Source organism: Nothobranchius furzeri, chromosome 5 (assembly GCF_043380555.1).
Source record: "Nothobranchius furzeri strain GRZ-AD chromosome 5, NfurGRZ-RIMD1, whole genome shotgun sequence".
In the NCBI taxonomy this organism is placed as follows: Eukaryota; Metazoa; Chordata; class Actinopteri; order Cyprinodontiformes; family Nothobranchiidae; genus Nothobranchius; species Nothobranchius furzeri.
The window spans coordinates 4,574,939-4,591,624 of NC_091745.1; the positions used below are offsets into that span (position 1 = coordinate 4,574,939).

The 16,686-nt window shown below is 40.4% G+C and overlaps 1 protein-coding gene across 1 annotated transcript in view; it reads left to right on the forward strand.

Moving 5' to 3' along the window:
- The window catches only part of hs3st4 (heparan sulfate (glucosamine) 3-O-sulfotransferase 4), a 125,435-nt gene extending 109,461 nt beyond the window's left edge, over positions 1-15,974 (forward strand). The window contains exon 2 of the mRNA XM_015948599.3: positions 14,059-15,974. Coding sequence (XP_015804085.1) covers positions 14,059-14,713 — 655 coding nt within the window. The 3' untranslated portion in view covers positions 14,714-15,974. The remainder of the gene's footprint in view (positions 1-14,058) is intronic.
- Positions 15,975-16,686: the final 712 nt, after the last annotated feature.

Below are 16,686 nucleotides of genomic sequence, written 5' to 3' on the forward strand. Positions count from 1 at the left end.
GGTTTGCAAGATGCAGGGATGATGAGCATTACATAGTGCTGCAGGGGAAATGTGTCACTGTTTGGAAATTAAAAGCCTAAGACTGAGCAGGTGGCATTAAAAATAGACAAATTAAAACAAAGGGGCTCTTAAATTTCATATTAACATGCTGTGTCCTATCAAGCAGCATGCGGTTGTAAATGTTTTATTTTTTTTAATTTGGGTATCAAAGTTTTTATGTTATTGGTTTTTATGCACTATTTTATGCACAACGTAAATGAGAAAATATTGAGGGTGATATTGAACAAACTGAGTGAGTTTGGCCCAAAGTGCTCTCATCAGCTCAACAAAAGTAAAAAAAAAACAGCAAAGAACAAAAGACAAAGCAGGCCATCTTCACTGGACAGATGAGCCATTATATAAGGGTTTTATTTGAGGTTTGGAGTCTGTAGCGTATATTTAGATCAAGATTCACAAAGAGACATCAGTGCTTTTTCAGTGCTGGTGACGATGAGATTAGAGACTCAAGTTGAAAAAAAAAGAAATCTTCCTGGAGTCTGTGATGTAAGATATGATTGCTTCCATTTTCTGCCTGGACTAAAAATGAGTTGAAAATAGACAATTTTCCAGCTCATATTCACTGTCATGAACTTATAATGTAGGATGGAACATCCTTCCCAACATTCCCATAATTTTCCCTCATTGTCATAATTTATTTTGAAGTGATTTTTGCCCAAAGGCCATCTGAATGAAGCCTTAGATCTCAGCACTGCTGCCTGGTGATGCGAGGGAAGAAGTACCTGGCTTATCCACTCTTAAATGGGATGGTCTGTGGGGAATCTCAGGAAGAGAGTAGGGAATAAGGTTTTAAACCGGACCAGCTGTCACTTCCCTCCTCAACTATTCGGCTGAAGTCCACAGTTCTGCTGAAGCACAAGCATAATGGGCTTATTTAGAGCAGGGAGGCTGTTTTGTGCTTTAATTAGTATAATGGTCTTGTTCTTCTTGCAATACAGCAGACTGAAAACAAACTTCAGTCAGACGTAATTACCAGTGATGTGGAAGTACTTTATGTCAGAATACGCACAAGGTATGAATTGCACTGAAAAAGGCTAAATGTTGCATTCATTTGATGACAAATGTAAAGGCGATGTGCCCGGGTGTCATTGTCTAAGTTCTAATAAAAGGTGTGGAAAACTCATTTAATCAGTACATTTGCTGTCGTCTCTGGTAGGAATGTGCCTTGTAAGTCATACTCGGGGGAATAAACGCTCAAATGCACCTGAATCAAGAAGTACAAGGGTGTTTCTCAATGTCAAGGCGCCTGGCCTCGCAAGCCAATGTCTTGTGAGGCCAGGCGCCTTGCTTACGAGGACACTGTCCTTCCTTGGTCAAAGAAAACGGTTAAATGGATCAGACTTGCATCACGTGACCGTGGCTTCCAAAGCGGTCACGTAATGTCACGTTATATTTTATACATATTAGTTTCAATATAAATATATGACGAGCCTTTTACTGTTTAAATTGTGTATATATTTGTTAAATTAACTCATTCGCTGCCAGCCGTTTCCTGATCGCTAAAGGCCTTCACTGCCAGCGTTTCTCACCATTTTTACTGTTTTTTTAAGAGTCACAGAACGTTGCACGCTAGGATGATGTCGATGCCAAAACAACCAAAACAAAGCGGGGGCTCACCTTTTTTATCAGGAAGAATCCACGCGTTTCGAGCTTTATTAGTTCTTTCATAACTCATTGTTGAATTGTGCTCGGCAGAAGCTTTTCCGGTTCGTGCCTCACTTTTTTTACAGGAACGGCCCAAAAAGATCTCCTAACACATGGATTTTCTACTTCCTGATCATGTGACGTGTGACGTACGCGGATGAAGATCGGTTTCACAGCTGAGATGTTTGTTCTCTCGGCGTGTGGGTTCGTTCTGATGCCCATACAGTAAAAAAAATGCAAATGAGGACTTTAGTCATCATTGGCAGTGAATGAATTAAAAATTCAAGCGAGTTACTACCTGCTAGCCACCGAAGCTGCAACTACTAAGCAACTAACCAACAATAGAAAACTTCTTTGGATCTAAAAAAAAACATTTTAAATTAGTTGACTTACCTTTAAACTTGAAAAATTGTCCTCGAAGTGGCTGCCGGCTTCTGATCCGCCATCCTTTTGAAAATACCGCGGCGTATTCTGGGTAATTTTTGACCAAGGCTAGGCTACAAGACACCTCCTGTGTATCCTTGCTCAGCTAGCTAAACGGCTAACAAACGGAGAACACACGCTTCGGTAGAGCATGAACATTGGAACAGGTCTTGATGGCTCTCAATGATGTATCTCCTAGGCAACCTGGGTGGGGCCAAGACTTCAAGGCAAGGTTCCTTGGCACTGAGAAACACCCCAAGTCAGCCAGAGGAGAAGGTAGCCTCAGACGGCAGGTTATAGTCTTAATTCCTGATATTTGGACAGCTCGCCTCAGACTGGATAACAGCAGCATGGCTCTACTGACTTGCAACACTGATATTTTATCTCCACACATAACACAAACCTGGAGTAGTTTTCAGTGTGGCATTGTTGCTAATGCTAATGGCTAGCTTTGACTAGTCGAAACGTTCTCTACTGTTTCCTGGACGCTAAACCAACAACAGCCCTCCCTGTGATGAGTCAAGATGGGTGAGTCCATGAACGTTCGGTGACAGTGTGACGTAGATTTGCCAGGATTTTCACATTCCAGACTTTCACTGTCTATTTTCTATCAGAAGCTAATGCAGGAGACAGGTGTAGGAGACTATTTCATGTTCAGCCAGCATGAAAAACTAAGAGCAACTGATTATAATCAGAAATAATCAATAAAAAAATGTTTTTCAGTGAACCACACATTTAATATAATTTCCTTTTTTTATGTTAAACAGCCAAACAACCACCCTCTTGTCTTCAGATTTCCATCCTGATTCTTATCACATCCACCACTGTTGCGGTCAGTTTACTAATCTCAATCCATATTTTAGCATTTCCAGACTGTATCCAGATTGATTTCTAGGATGTATGAACACACATGGTACCTCTTTAAGATGCAGCTCAGACTTTTTACAGCTGCATTTCTGTCCAAATATAGTGGCTGTTTCTTTTTTTCTATGTCATCAAAAATGGAAAACACCACGATGATTTCAACGGAAGGATTTCATTGTACTCCATGAGAAAATGCTTCATGTGTGTGTGTGTGTGTGTGTGTGTGTGTGTGTGTGTGTGTGTCTGTGTGTGTGTGTGTGTGTTTGTGTGTGTGTGTGTGTGTGTGATTAAATTATCATATTAAGACTTGTTATTTTAGATTTATAATGTTAAAGGGAACATATTCAGCAAAACTGACCTCTTTCCTCCTTTTGTGCTGCCATGTGGGTTTTACTGCCTCTACAAACACTCTAAAATGAGAAAAATGTGCATTATTTTTGTCAGTATTAATTTTTATGAATTATGTGCCCAAAACAAGCTGTTTAAAAAATGCACTTATTGTGACATCACTAGTGACATGTGGTTGGAGGAGACAGAGGGAGGCACTGCCCCTCTGTCATCGTAACAAGTAAAATACTAATAATGATTTTATATAAAGTCAGTGTGTCCACTGAGTGCACATATATTTCCTGTATGATTTAATCATGTTTATCGTCAAAATCACTGGATTTACCAGTTTCTTGATCAGATTTGCATGCAGAACCGTGAGGGGAGACAGAGCAGCGCTGCACGCCCTTACTGATCCAGCAACACATTCTCACACCCAAAGCGGCGTAAAATGATGATGGGTGACCAAGGCAGGGCACAGGCGACGCGCTGTGCTGTTTTCCGACTGCTGTGGTAAAACGGGGATTTCACCTTATTGTGACCTTTACACCCTTGCTATTTAACCTTCCCCTCACCCCCATCCTGACCTTAACCCTCTTGCACATGCAAAACTTTGTTTCTAGTTGTAACGTCCCTCTCCAACACGGTCAACAGGAAGTTTAGAATGATAAACTGGGTTAAGGTTGGTGAGGGGAAGGTTAAATAGCAAGAGGTTAGAGGTTAAATGTGCACCAACGCTCTGGCACAGCACGTCGCCTCTCAGCGGAAACAAACACTTGGTCACCCATTGTTATTTTTCGACGCTTCAGGTGTGAGAATGTTGGATTCAGGCAGAGTGCAAGCGCCAACTCAATTGCCCCTCGGGGATAATTAAAGTTTTTTTTTTAATTTGATTTGAATTTGAATGTATCGCCATCTGGAGGCAGAGATGAGAGCTGCCTCCATTCTCACAGAGCTGTGCCGCATACACTCACTGAAACAGGACGTTGGCACATGCTAACTGTTGTCTGTTTTTATATTGTCAACATACATGTTTTAATTCCCACGTGCTGCACATGCTGGTGTTCTTCAGTCCCATAAACATGCAGTGAGGGGAGGCAGGCAGTACACCACGGTGCTTCACATACAAAATAAAATTAATTAAAAACAGAAAACAATCACTGGCACAGTAAAAACAAATGTATAAATAATGTAATAAAACTTAAAATCTGTGGAATAATGGTAGTAATAAAAGAATATAAAATAAAAATGCCATAAAATGGCAGTTATAAAAGAGCTATGCCAAGAACAATGAATAATTTTAAGTCAAATTTGTCCTAATATTTACTTCTCTTGTTAGTGTGTTGTTGATTAGTATGAAATTAATAAAATCATAATTACGACATTTTAAAACAACAAAATACTTCATTGAAGGTAAAAAAAATAAAATACAAGCTTCTATTTTGGGATCATATGTTTGTAAATCTGACTCCAGAGCAGTTAGTGCCTCCCCAGTCCAGCCTCACCGCACATCACTGGACATCACAAACGGGGAAAGTGGAACAGAACACAGCAGCTGCTGCTCTACTCCGAGCCCCTCAGAGTATCGGAGCGTCTCGGCTTATAGCAGCCTGAGCTTTGTTGTTTTATTAAGTGACAGAGCACTAAAATGGATCATTCTGGAAGGGACTGAAAATGTCAAGAATGAAAAAGCTGAAACTGCTTCATGTGAGTGGGGTTTTCTGAAAACGTTTTTAATAGACGGTTGAACTTTTATGACTGAACGAAAAAGCCACAACATGTCCCTATTAAATGATTCTGATCAATATCATTTCTAGTTTTCATACAGTAGGCTACATACAAACAAACAACTAGAGTGAAAGAAATGAGAAAAAACATTTTATTACACCATCATGATATTACCTAAACCATTGTTGCCAAAGAAACACATAGCTTTGTTAACGCTCACATAGAACAGAGAGGACAGGCGGACCTAAAAATCACATTCTGAGAAACAGACCTTGGTTGCCTGCAGTCAAGTCTAAATGATGCTCAGAAAATAGTCGCTTTTGTCCAGCTGAGTTTCTCCTGTTTAAAATTTGTGAGGAAAAACACAGAAGCAAAGAAACGGTTGTTGTGATGATCAAGTCAAACTCTGATGATCATAATAGTCCAGCTATGACTCCCAAACTTGTCTGGCTCTGACTCAGAGTAACAGCAGCAGAGCCTTACGACCACAACTGTTGCTAGTTTAAGCGCAAGCATCACTGATTAACCAATTAAACACGATTATCACAAGCAACCACATAAACCGTTTTGCCCTTTTATCGTCAATGACAACAACTGCTTCTAACTTAAATTCCTTCTATTTGATGCTCGGTTTGGTGTGAAGGGCAAACGTGTTACTTCTGATCCAAAGTGGAAAATAGGGTTCTGTTTTGGCTGGGCGATGAATAAACTAGAAACACTTTTCTACAGAACCACAACCTCAAACCAGATCATTTCTGAATAAATTCAGACGAGTTCAAATGTGTTTGCTGCCTACAAGTCCATTATGAACTTTTAATAATCTAAATTAGACCGTTTTTGAACATGAGTTGTCTAAGAACTGTAAAACAAAGACAAATACACAAATAGAAATGTTAATCCTGCTACCAGTGACATTAAGGTGGCCACACACACGTGTCTTATACTTCTTGACAGTTAAATGAATGGAAGGCAGGCAATGACTCAGACTAAAACTTCAGACCAACAGAAGCTGTGTGAAGGAACTAAGGCATGATCTACCATGTGGTTGACCTGCCTTTTGAAGGGTTAACCCAAGCATGCATTCATGCACATCATGTAGTACCCAGAGTAAATGCATGCATGTGGAAAGCATGCAAAGTTAATGCAGAATGGTGAGGCAACAGTTGTTACCAAACATATGTCGTATATTCTAAGTGGTCTTTTCTATTTTACTATTTGTAGAATTACTCAGAGATAGTTGAGAGAAAAGCGTAAAAAGGCCACAGCAAACCAACATTTTGGGTTCCATAATTACTATTTGAAAAATGAACATGTGCACACACACACACACACACACATGCTTACCACAATCCAAATGTGTGGTGCTGTGAACAGCCTTTGTGTTTGTCCAAGAGGACGCATTTAAGTACAATGTTTTGTTTTGTGATGCTGTTCATGTAAACTGTTTTGATTTCAGCTCAGTGACTGAGTCTGTTGTCGGATCACACAGAAAAACAAAATGACCGCATAAGTTGAAATGGGTTCTAAAGGACACAGTCGTGTATCTAAACGAGGAATAACGTTGTTTAGGTGTGATTCTTCAAAGCTACACTGCACTGATGACGTCTCAAGTAAATCACATCAAATGTGGGTCCTATTGTTAAGACTGGATAAGTGATGAAGGAGGAGCCACTAAAGAAGAAGAGACTGAATATGATGGATAGTAAGAACAAAGGGATGAGAAGTGAATATGCATGAGAGGGAAAGATGGCCGTTTTACCATCTTTTAAAAAGTTAGTTGTGATTACGGTTTTTATGCTTTAATGTGTTTTTCTAAATGATAAAACTGCACAAAACTCATAGGTGTCCCTGTTAAAGTACACATGTTGCATAACTGTATTCAGCCGGAGGACTCGACCACCGAGGGGATTCTTTCTGTCTACTCTGGCAGGGAGGTCAGATTCAGGCTGAGATAAACAAAAACAAACCAAATTCTCTGCTTTTCTTCCAGCGTGCTCAGGTTGCTCAGAGTGTTTTTGTTTTCCTTCTGAAAGTTGCACCTTCACCGTGGCAAAACAATACCTCCTACTTCACAGCAGACCCACCAGAACCCCTTGCTTTGGCCTGTGGGTTTGTTGTTATTTGTGCTAAACATGAACGCGAGCATAGAGTGACTCATCTGACCGCTCTTTTTGTTTTAACCACTTTGCAGTAAACTCATGGTTTTCTGCTTTGTTCTGCTGTAATCACAAACGTGTCATTCAACTTGAAGTAACTGGGTTATTTATTGCAAGCTGACCACAGAATCCTTCACTTCGCATGTCCAGACCGACTCTGGTAGATGAATAGGAGCGTAAAGTCTTGATTTGCAGCAGTACACTGACTATAAAATAAATGAACCACCATTCATTATATCAATTGTTTGCCTGCAATCAAAGCAATAGCAGCAATCTACTGACAATAAAACATGTAAGAAATATTTTATAATAAAAATGTAGCTCCTTTTTTAATGTCTCAGTTATGTCTTTTTACCCAAATAGCAAAACTCTGAGATCTTCATTGCAGACGGGTTCTCCTCAGTTACTAAAATCAATACCAGCAGACAACATAAAATAAGACATTTGAACAATTCACATCACAGTTTCATCACACTGTCTTGAGAAATTACTCAAAGAATCACGGTCCACATCAACGAGACCGTCTCCAAGTGCTCCAGAGCTTGTTATGATTGTTCTCCTTCACAGTAAGTGATTGTATTTGACACGACACAAAGGAAAGTTGGTGGATTGATACTCTGCAGGGAAGATGTGATCGATACAAACGAGAGCTTACAGTCTACTGCCAGAGTTTATTAGAAACAACAAAAGCTCTTATTTGTTTTTTAAGATGCTAAATGGGCTCAGAAACGAGTTGGAGATATTTGTATCCGTAAACTTTAATAGGTCTGGTGTTGTACCGCGTTGTGTCTGAAAATAACAACTGCTCCCGTTTTTGGCAGAATTTTTTTAAACGTTGAGTCAGCTGTTGGAAGTCTTCCAGATAATTTTTATATGTTGGAATAATGAACTAAATTCAGAGACTGAATGCCCAATAGTCATATATCTTACTTAATAATATAATGATAATAATAATAATAATAATAATAATAATAATAATAATTATTATTATTATTATTATTTATGTTTTTATATTATTATTATTATTCATTCAAGGGCTGCGCAGTGGCACAGTGGTTAGAGCTGCTGCCTTGCAGCAAGAAGGTCCTGGGTTAGCTTCCCAGCCTGGAATCTTTCCGCATGGAGTTTGCATGTTCTCCCTGTGCATGCGTGGGTTCTCTCCGGGTACTCCGGCTTCCTCCCACAGTCCAAAAACATGACTGTTAGGTTGATTGGTCTAATTGTCCTTAGGTGTGTGTGTGTGTGCGTGTGTGTGTGTGCGTGTGTGTGTGTGTGTGTGTGCGTGTGTGTGTGTGTGTGTGTGTGTGTGTGTGTGTGTGTGTGTGTGTGTGTGTGTGTGTGTGTGTGTGTGGGATTGTGTGTCCCATGTGTCTCTGTGTTGCCCTGCGATGGACTGGCTCTCTGTCCAGGGTGTGCCCCGCCTGATTGCCCATTGACCGCTGGAGATAGGCACCAGCCCCTAATCCCTAATTAATTCAAGTTTATTTATAAAGCGCCAAATCACAACAAGTGCCGTCTCAAGGCATTTCACACAGTAAACATTCCAATTCAGGTCAGTTCATTAAGCCAATCAGAAAAAAAGTTTCCAATACAAGGAACCCAGCAAATTGCATCAAATCACTGACTAGTGTCAGTGACTTTACAGCAATCATACTAAGCAAGCATGCGGCGATTGTCGAGAGGAAAACTCCCTTTTAACAGGAAGAAACCTCCAGAGGATCCTGGATCAGTATAAGTAGCCATCCACCATGCCTCACTGGGGATGGAGAAGACAGAGAAGGCACACACACACACACACACACGCACGCACGCACGCACACACACACACACACACACACACACACACACACGCACGCACGCACGCACACACACAACATATATACCAAGTAGTTTTTCTATGGTTACATTGTGATTTCAAGGGAGAGCCTTCTTTACCGACTGTACACTCCACCTTCCTCTACTCCCCCACTTGTCCAGATCTGGGCTAACATCAGATTTTAACCATAGGCTCTATTAAATAAAATAATATAACATTTATTATTATTATTATTACTATTATTAGTAGTAGTAGTATTATTATTAACAAGAATGCATTATTATTATTATTATTATTATTGTTATTATTATTATTATTATTATTATTATTATTATTATTATTATTATTATTAATGATGATGATAATAATAATAATAATAATAATAATAATAATAATAATAATAATAATAATAATAATAATAATAGTAAACACAACATTTTCGTTGTTGAGATAAACTTGTTTCTCCAACACAAAATTTGATTTTTTTTCTTAGCGACTTGATAAGGATAATTTTTATTCATATCCTTACTTTTTTAATACGTTATTTCGTATAACTCAAAGCTTTAGAAGGGAATAGCAGAACTAGGGCAGGCAAGAATCAGATTGGAGAGAAGGAAAAGTCTGACTGAATAATGAGCAATGGTGAAAGACTGAAATCTGTTTGTTCCTCTTACATTGTTTATCCTGACCTTTACAGAATCTCATTGCAGCCAAATTACTAATAAATCTCCTGTTACTCACATCAATTTGTTTTTGTTTTCAGACAATAGAAAGGTTCTGAAATTCTTCCTGAAAAGCATCTCATTCTGGCTCATTCCCACCATCAAAGTATGAGGGTCAGTTTCAATTCTGTTAAAATTAGGATTTATTTTTGTTACACGTCATGTGATTCAACTGGCATTGAATTGGTACTTCACTGAAAACACATTTTTTATGATTTTTTATGATTTTAATAAGTCTATCTGAGTTTTTCATGCAGACTGTACATGAAAATAATATCCTACACCTAGCTCCTGCTAAATAGACGGTGAAACTCTAGGATGTAAAAAGCCTGACAGATCTACATCACACTGTCATGTAACATGGACACACCCATCTTGACTCCTGATGGGGATGGCTGTTGTTGTCATAGCATCCAGGAAACAGCCGAGAACATCTCCACTAGCTAACAGTTAGCATTAGCAATGCCACCAAACGGTAAAACTCCTTCAGGCTCTTGTTATTTGTGGAGATGAAACATCCATGCCGCAAAGCAAAAAGTCACTTGTTGTTAGCTAATCAAAGGTGAGATGTCCGAATATCAGGAAATAAAACTCCAAATCCTGCCATGTTCATCTCAACTCTGATCTGGCTCACTTCTAGTTCTTGAAATTGGTGCACTGAAGCTTTCCACCCCAATGAACAACTTACAAGTGAGCCATTCCTACTAAAGCAACAAGTCAGGCTGGTGAAGAATCTCTCGGACCTGCGGACCATCAGCGCCGGTTCCCCTCAGGGTTGTGTTCTCTCCCTTCAGCTCTTCTCCCTGAACACCATCAGCTGCTCTTCCAACCACAAGTCTGTCAAGCTTATCAAGTTTGCAGACGACACCACCATCATCTCTGAGTCTACAGAATGGAGGTTGTACGGCCGGTGTCCTGGTGTAGCCACAACAACCTGGTGTTAAATGAACAGAAGACAGCAGAGGTTGCCCATAACCCTGTCTGACACTCCCATCACAATGGTGGACGCATGTTGCTTCCTGGGCACCACCATCATCCAAGACCTCAAGTTGAAACCCATCACCTCTGTCATAATAAAGGCCCAGCAGAGGATGTACTTCTTGAGGCAGTTGAAGAAATCAGTACAGTAGATGAAGCAGTTCTACTCTGCAGGCATCTAGTCCAACCTCACCTCTTCAATAACCGTGTGGTATGCTGGAGCCACCACCAGGGACAAGAAGAGGTTGTTGCTTGTTGTACGCTCTGCCAATAAGGTCATTGGCTGCAAACTCCCCTCCATACAGGACCGGTACATATCCAAGACATTAAGGTGTGCAGGTCGGATAACAGCTGACCTGTGTCACCCTGGACACGGTCTTTTTGACTCGTTCCCATTTGGCAGGAGGCTCCGATCCACTCGGACCAGAACCTCTCGCCACAGGAACAGTTTCTTTCCCTCTGCAATCGGACTCATGAATGACAATCCAAGGGCTGCCCACTCCAGTCGCTTGGTTTCAGTCACATGACCCTGTGTTGTGTTTGTACCTGAACTGATCTGCTCTGATTGGTACCTACACTGTATCGTACATACAGTAGTAGCTATTTCTCTATGATTATATTCTTACGTCCTATACTGTATATACTTATCTCTTATTTATATCTTTCTTTTTGCACCAATCACCACAGCAATTTTCTAATGTTTTGATTTCTCAAACATATGGTAATTAAAACATTCTGATGGTGATTCATCAAGAACAAAACAGTGTCAAGAAGTTCACATAAAATAGTCACATTTTTTCAAAATTATTTTAAAAATATGTTTTAAATCCTCTACAAGGTTTTATGTGATAGATTTCCTAATAAGGTATGAAAATGTGTTTTTGAATCATCTAGTAGTAAATGGATGACAATTAACTAAATCTTCATTATTAAAACATACATTTGTCATACCAAAATGGAACAAATGAAATTCTGCAGCACAAAACAGAAAAATAAGCCTTCGTTTTGAATATTTTTTAAGGTACACATCACTGAGCACCTCCACTGTGTCCTCACACTTCTGTTTGCGGTGTAAATAAAGCTATAGACATGTGCTGAAATGCAGGAAAATGAATGTTGTGTGTTATATGCTGGATGTGAAGCGGTAAACAGCAGATGGTCAGGAAGGCCTTTTTAGCGCAGTGGATTTCATCTAACTACCCACCTGAATGACCTGTGCTGAGCTGAGCAGCTGATGCAGGGAACAAAAAAACTCAAAGTTAACTGTTTGCTCTTGTTTACTTCAGTTCCACTAGACTGCAAGGCCAGAGGAGACATTTGCAATGCATGGAGAAATTAGCTTGTTTATCAGCATTTTGATTTCCATCTCGCCTCGCCATCCCACTGACATTTTAGACGTACATGATCCATGACTGATTCCCAATCAAAGGCACAATGACAAAGTACTTTGCTTGTGCCTTTTCTATTGTTGTACAATTAATGTTTGACAATTAGCTCTAAGCATGATTAGGAGAAAGCTTTGTTGTGTGCAAGCTTTAAAAAAAATAATAACCTTGAACGGCGTACATCTGTCCTGTCAATTGGATGCGCTCCAAAGATTACCAGTGAGCCACTGCACCTCATGTCCATATCGGTTGCTTCAAGGTGATTTGTGGTGGTAAATTGAAGGTTTTTCTTTTTTTGTCTCTCTCTCTGTCTCTCTCTCTCTCTCTCTCTCTCTCTCTCTCTCTCTCTCTCTCTCTCTCTCTCTCTCTCTCGCTTGTTGGTGGTTGTTGCACCCTCAGACCTCCCACTGTACTTTCAAGTTGAATGGAAGACAGAGCCAAAGTCCTTGAAAGGTTGCAAAAATCTTTAGCCATTCATTACTGTAAAGGGGGAAGCGTGGAAAGTGAGAGAATATAATGAAAACTAATACTCTTTCTAGTCACCAAGCTATCTGTAGATATGTTTGATATCCCATTATAGGCCCAGAAGTAACCACAGTTCTATACTGTCAAGAGACAAACATAATCCAGAGGGAAATTACCCATCAGGAAGGCAATACTGCTACTGAGATGCAATTACCAGGCCACTTGTGAGACTTTCAGCCCAGTGTCCATGAATGAATGTGTGTGAGGGTGGTCGATATGTGCATAACAGCTCTTATGTTTAGCAGACTAAATTGGATTCTTTGTTGGAGAACAGTTAATTTAGAATATGTCCAAGATGCAAATGATTGATGTGACTATATCGCTACAACTCCAGTTTTGTGGTGCAAGGAGACCTAATGGGTAAAAGATATTGCAGCAGCAGGAAAGAAGCTTTTTAATCAAAGAGTTATAGAGATGTGTCCTGAAATTTTCAGAGGCAGTGGGTGAATGGGTGGATGTTTATTTCAAAATAAAAGCAATGTGAGCACGTTGCCTTTATTCTGTCTTATTTTGCAGAGCTCATGTTCATATTTGTCAGGAGTTAACCAATCTGCATGTCTCACAGAGGATTTAATGTACCAATTTAGCAGCAGATCACATAGCCTACAAACAAAGACAACAGTACGGATCGCAATGAACAAGAGTGCAAACATTTGATAAGGATTTGCTGGAAGCAACTGCTATGCTTTATTATTGATACAAAAACATGAACCACAAAAAAAAAGCTACTCTTGTGCATGCGGCACACTCTATTCTGCACTGTCCTGTTGTACAACTTATTCCCTACTAAGTTGAACATAACATCTGAGGCAATAGCAAATTGCTTCTTGTTACCCTTGAGATAAATATCTCAAGTTCAGGACATTTCTACCAAAATACAAAACAATTTCCTCCAACCTGATAATTAATTATAGCAGCCTTCAATAAGCAGCTTGTAACCTTACATGTAGCACAGAGGGGACAGAAAAAAAAAACGTTGCAGGGAAAGTGCATGTGGATAAGAAATAAAACTGCCTGCACAGAGTTTGAGCCTAGCATGCATAATAAATGTATGACAAAACAATACCCCAGGCACCCCAGTATTAATGATATGCAGTGAACTCATTATTAAAGTTCCAAAACAGCTCCTGGAGTAACACAGATGGAGTCAATTAAGCAATGAGCATACTTGCTTGCCTGCCGTTTCATCTTCTTTCTTTTATCTTTTGCATATTACTCCACGGATGTAATTAGCTGTATGTTTCTCCTCACAACATAATGTCCAGTGATAATCCCAGCTATTCTCACTTGTAATTTCAAATAATACGCTGCTTAATAAATGTATCAAATTTGCTTTCCCCTTATCCTTGGGTGTTTGGTTAGCAGTGTGAGAGGTGTGGAGGATGAAACCGTTCACAAGCTGCTCTCTTTCTTTGTGCCGTTTCTGTTTCCAGAGACCTGATGCCTTCGACGCTGGAGGGGCAGATCACCATGGAGAAGACACCCAGCTACTTTGTGACTAACCATGCCCCGAAGCGCATCCACTCCATGGCCAAGGACATCAAGCTTATTATTGTGGTGCGTAATCCTGTCACTAGAGCCATTTCAGACTATACACAGACTTTATCCAAGAAACCAGAGATCCCAACCTTTGAGGTTCTGGCTTTTAAGAACCGGACGCTTGGGCTCATAGATGCCTCCTGGAGTGCGTTGCGCATAGGAATATACGCTCTTCATTTGGAGAGCTGGATGCAGTATTTCCCTCTCTCCCAAATGCACTTTGTCAGCGGGGAGCGGCTGATCGTCGACCCTGCTGGAGAGATGGCCAAAGTGCAGGACTTCTTGGGGCTGAAGCGCATCGTCACAGACAAACACTTTTACTTTAATAAAACTAAAGGATTCCCATGCCTGAAGAAGCCAGAGGACAGCAGCACTCCCAGATGCCTCGGCAAATCTAAAGGAAGAACTCACCCTAAAATAGACCCGGATGTGATTCGGCGACTGCACAAGTTCTACAAACCCTTTAACATGATGTTCTACCAAATGACTGGGCAGAACTTTGAATGGGAGCTGGAGGAGGACAGTGAATCCCGTAGCTCTCAGGACTAGCATGGCATCGCTCAGCCACACCACCAGCCTTCTCACTACTGTTGTCCCACTTCATCTTAAGAGAGAGTGCTTGAGCACGCCAATCAATCATGGCTGTCCTCGCAGTGTCTGTACCCATTGGCGAGAGTTCACCAATACGCTTTTTCTCGATGATGGCTAATCATTATAGTGTATATGAAACATAAAATATATTTATATTTGTGTAAATGAGATGATTTATTCCTTTGTTTTTCTTTTTAAAGCATAGAAAAGAACCACGTTGACTTTGGCGATGCATGCGATGAGTTAAGTGTCCTTACCTCATGAGCCCTTTGGGTAAACTCCGGCTGTTTTTTCTCCCTTTACTTTCCTGCAGTTTGTTGCCCTCACGCCCACTCACCAGCGTCCGGTACAAAAGGAGTATTGTATTTCAACGACTGAGGCCATGAAGTGCTCTGTGTTCCTTCTTTAGACACAGTCCTGCTGCTTTAGAAGACAAAGAAAGGAGAGCGACTATAATCCTGTCACAAGCTCATTTTTGGTTGTCCATGTTTTGAGTGGAGACAATCCGTTTAAGTTTACCAAAGTGTTCGTTTACTCTGTTTGCTCAGCACCTATTAATTGCACACATACTCAGAAGGAGACCTAAGGCACATTGGCCTTCAGTCAACAATTGGCTTGTTTTGCTGCAAAGTTAATCATTAGCATACTGATGACCACGCACTCTGACGCGGTGCAGAATCAGTGGTTTTTGGTTCAACTTCTACTCACGGTTCTGGAAGGTTCTGTTCTCCTCGTGACCCTCTTCTTGTCACAGTAATACAAGTCAGCGAGGGTGAAGGAAAACAGCGCAGGACCGAGCAGGAAGTTTGTTACCAAACATCTGCTGCTGCACGGTCCTCTGTCATTAGAGATTAATGGTGTGTTAAATAAACTGCTGCTGCTGGAACAAAGTCAATGTCAGAGAGAATTTGCTGTCAAGGTAAAGCCACACACATGCCCAGGTAAATTACCAAGCCATTACTGTATGTGTTTAACTTGAATGTGACCATTTCCAGCCAGGGGATTTTGGTTTATTAGAAAACAGTGTTTTGCTGTAAAATTCCCACTTACACAATGAAATCTCACGATACATCTTTTCCCTACTTAATTATCTTTTTTTTTTTATATATATTTTGTTCTGCATAACCCACTCTGTGTCTGTCTGTTGTCTCTGGACTTTTCATCAATTGAGACAATCAATATAGTCAATGAGTCAATAAATACAGTCTGCTTCACATCACTTGCTGCTACAGCTATGATGCATTGCTCTGTTAATTCCTCTTGTTCTCTGGCCATGGATGGCTGGATTGGTTCCCTCTCTGCAGACCTCTCTGTCACCCCGGGGAGACCGACACCAGCAGCTACTTACACAGTGCAATTGATTCAATCAAAGTAAGCTCTGCGCTGCCCTTTGCAGCACCGGGCCTGAACGCTCGTCGCAGAATCGCAGCATCCCAGAGTTACAACTTCCACTTTGAGGCTTCTCTGTGCAGCCGTCCCTTGGTGTTTTTTTGACAATGCACTTTTACCTCCTTCTCTTATTTCTCATTTTCTTCTTGTCCCATTGCTCCCACTTCCTCCTCTGGGCTGATATTGAGAAGCTGTAACACAAAGTCGCTCCTTTGGCGTGATAACTGAACTCCAAGCAAGGCATTTGAATCGTGAAAAAGAATTAACATGATTTATTTATTAACATATTGTTTTTTTCTAAGCTAACATGTCTAACCCACCTTCCAAACCCTCCTACAAAGTGTAAATAAACCCACAAAAGCCCCCCTGCAGCGTTATTAGGACAGATGAGGTCTATTTTATTTCCTTCTATGAATTTGCACTTTTGCTGTAATTTGCATTTTTAGGATTATGAGCTTAAGGGAATTTCTCTCCAAAGTGAAACGTGGAATCCAGACTTCTCATTAACCAAAAGAAAAAAGCAACAACATATGTATGCACAT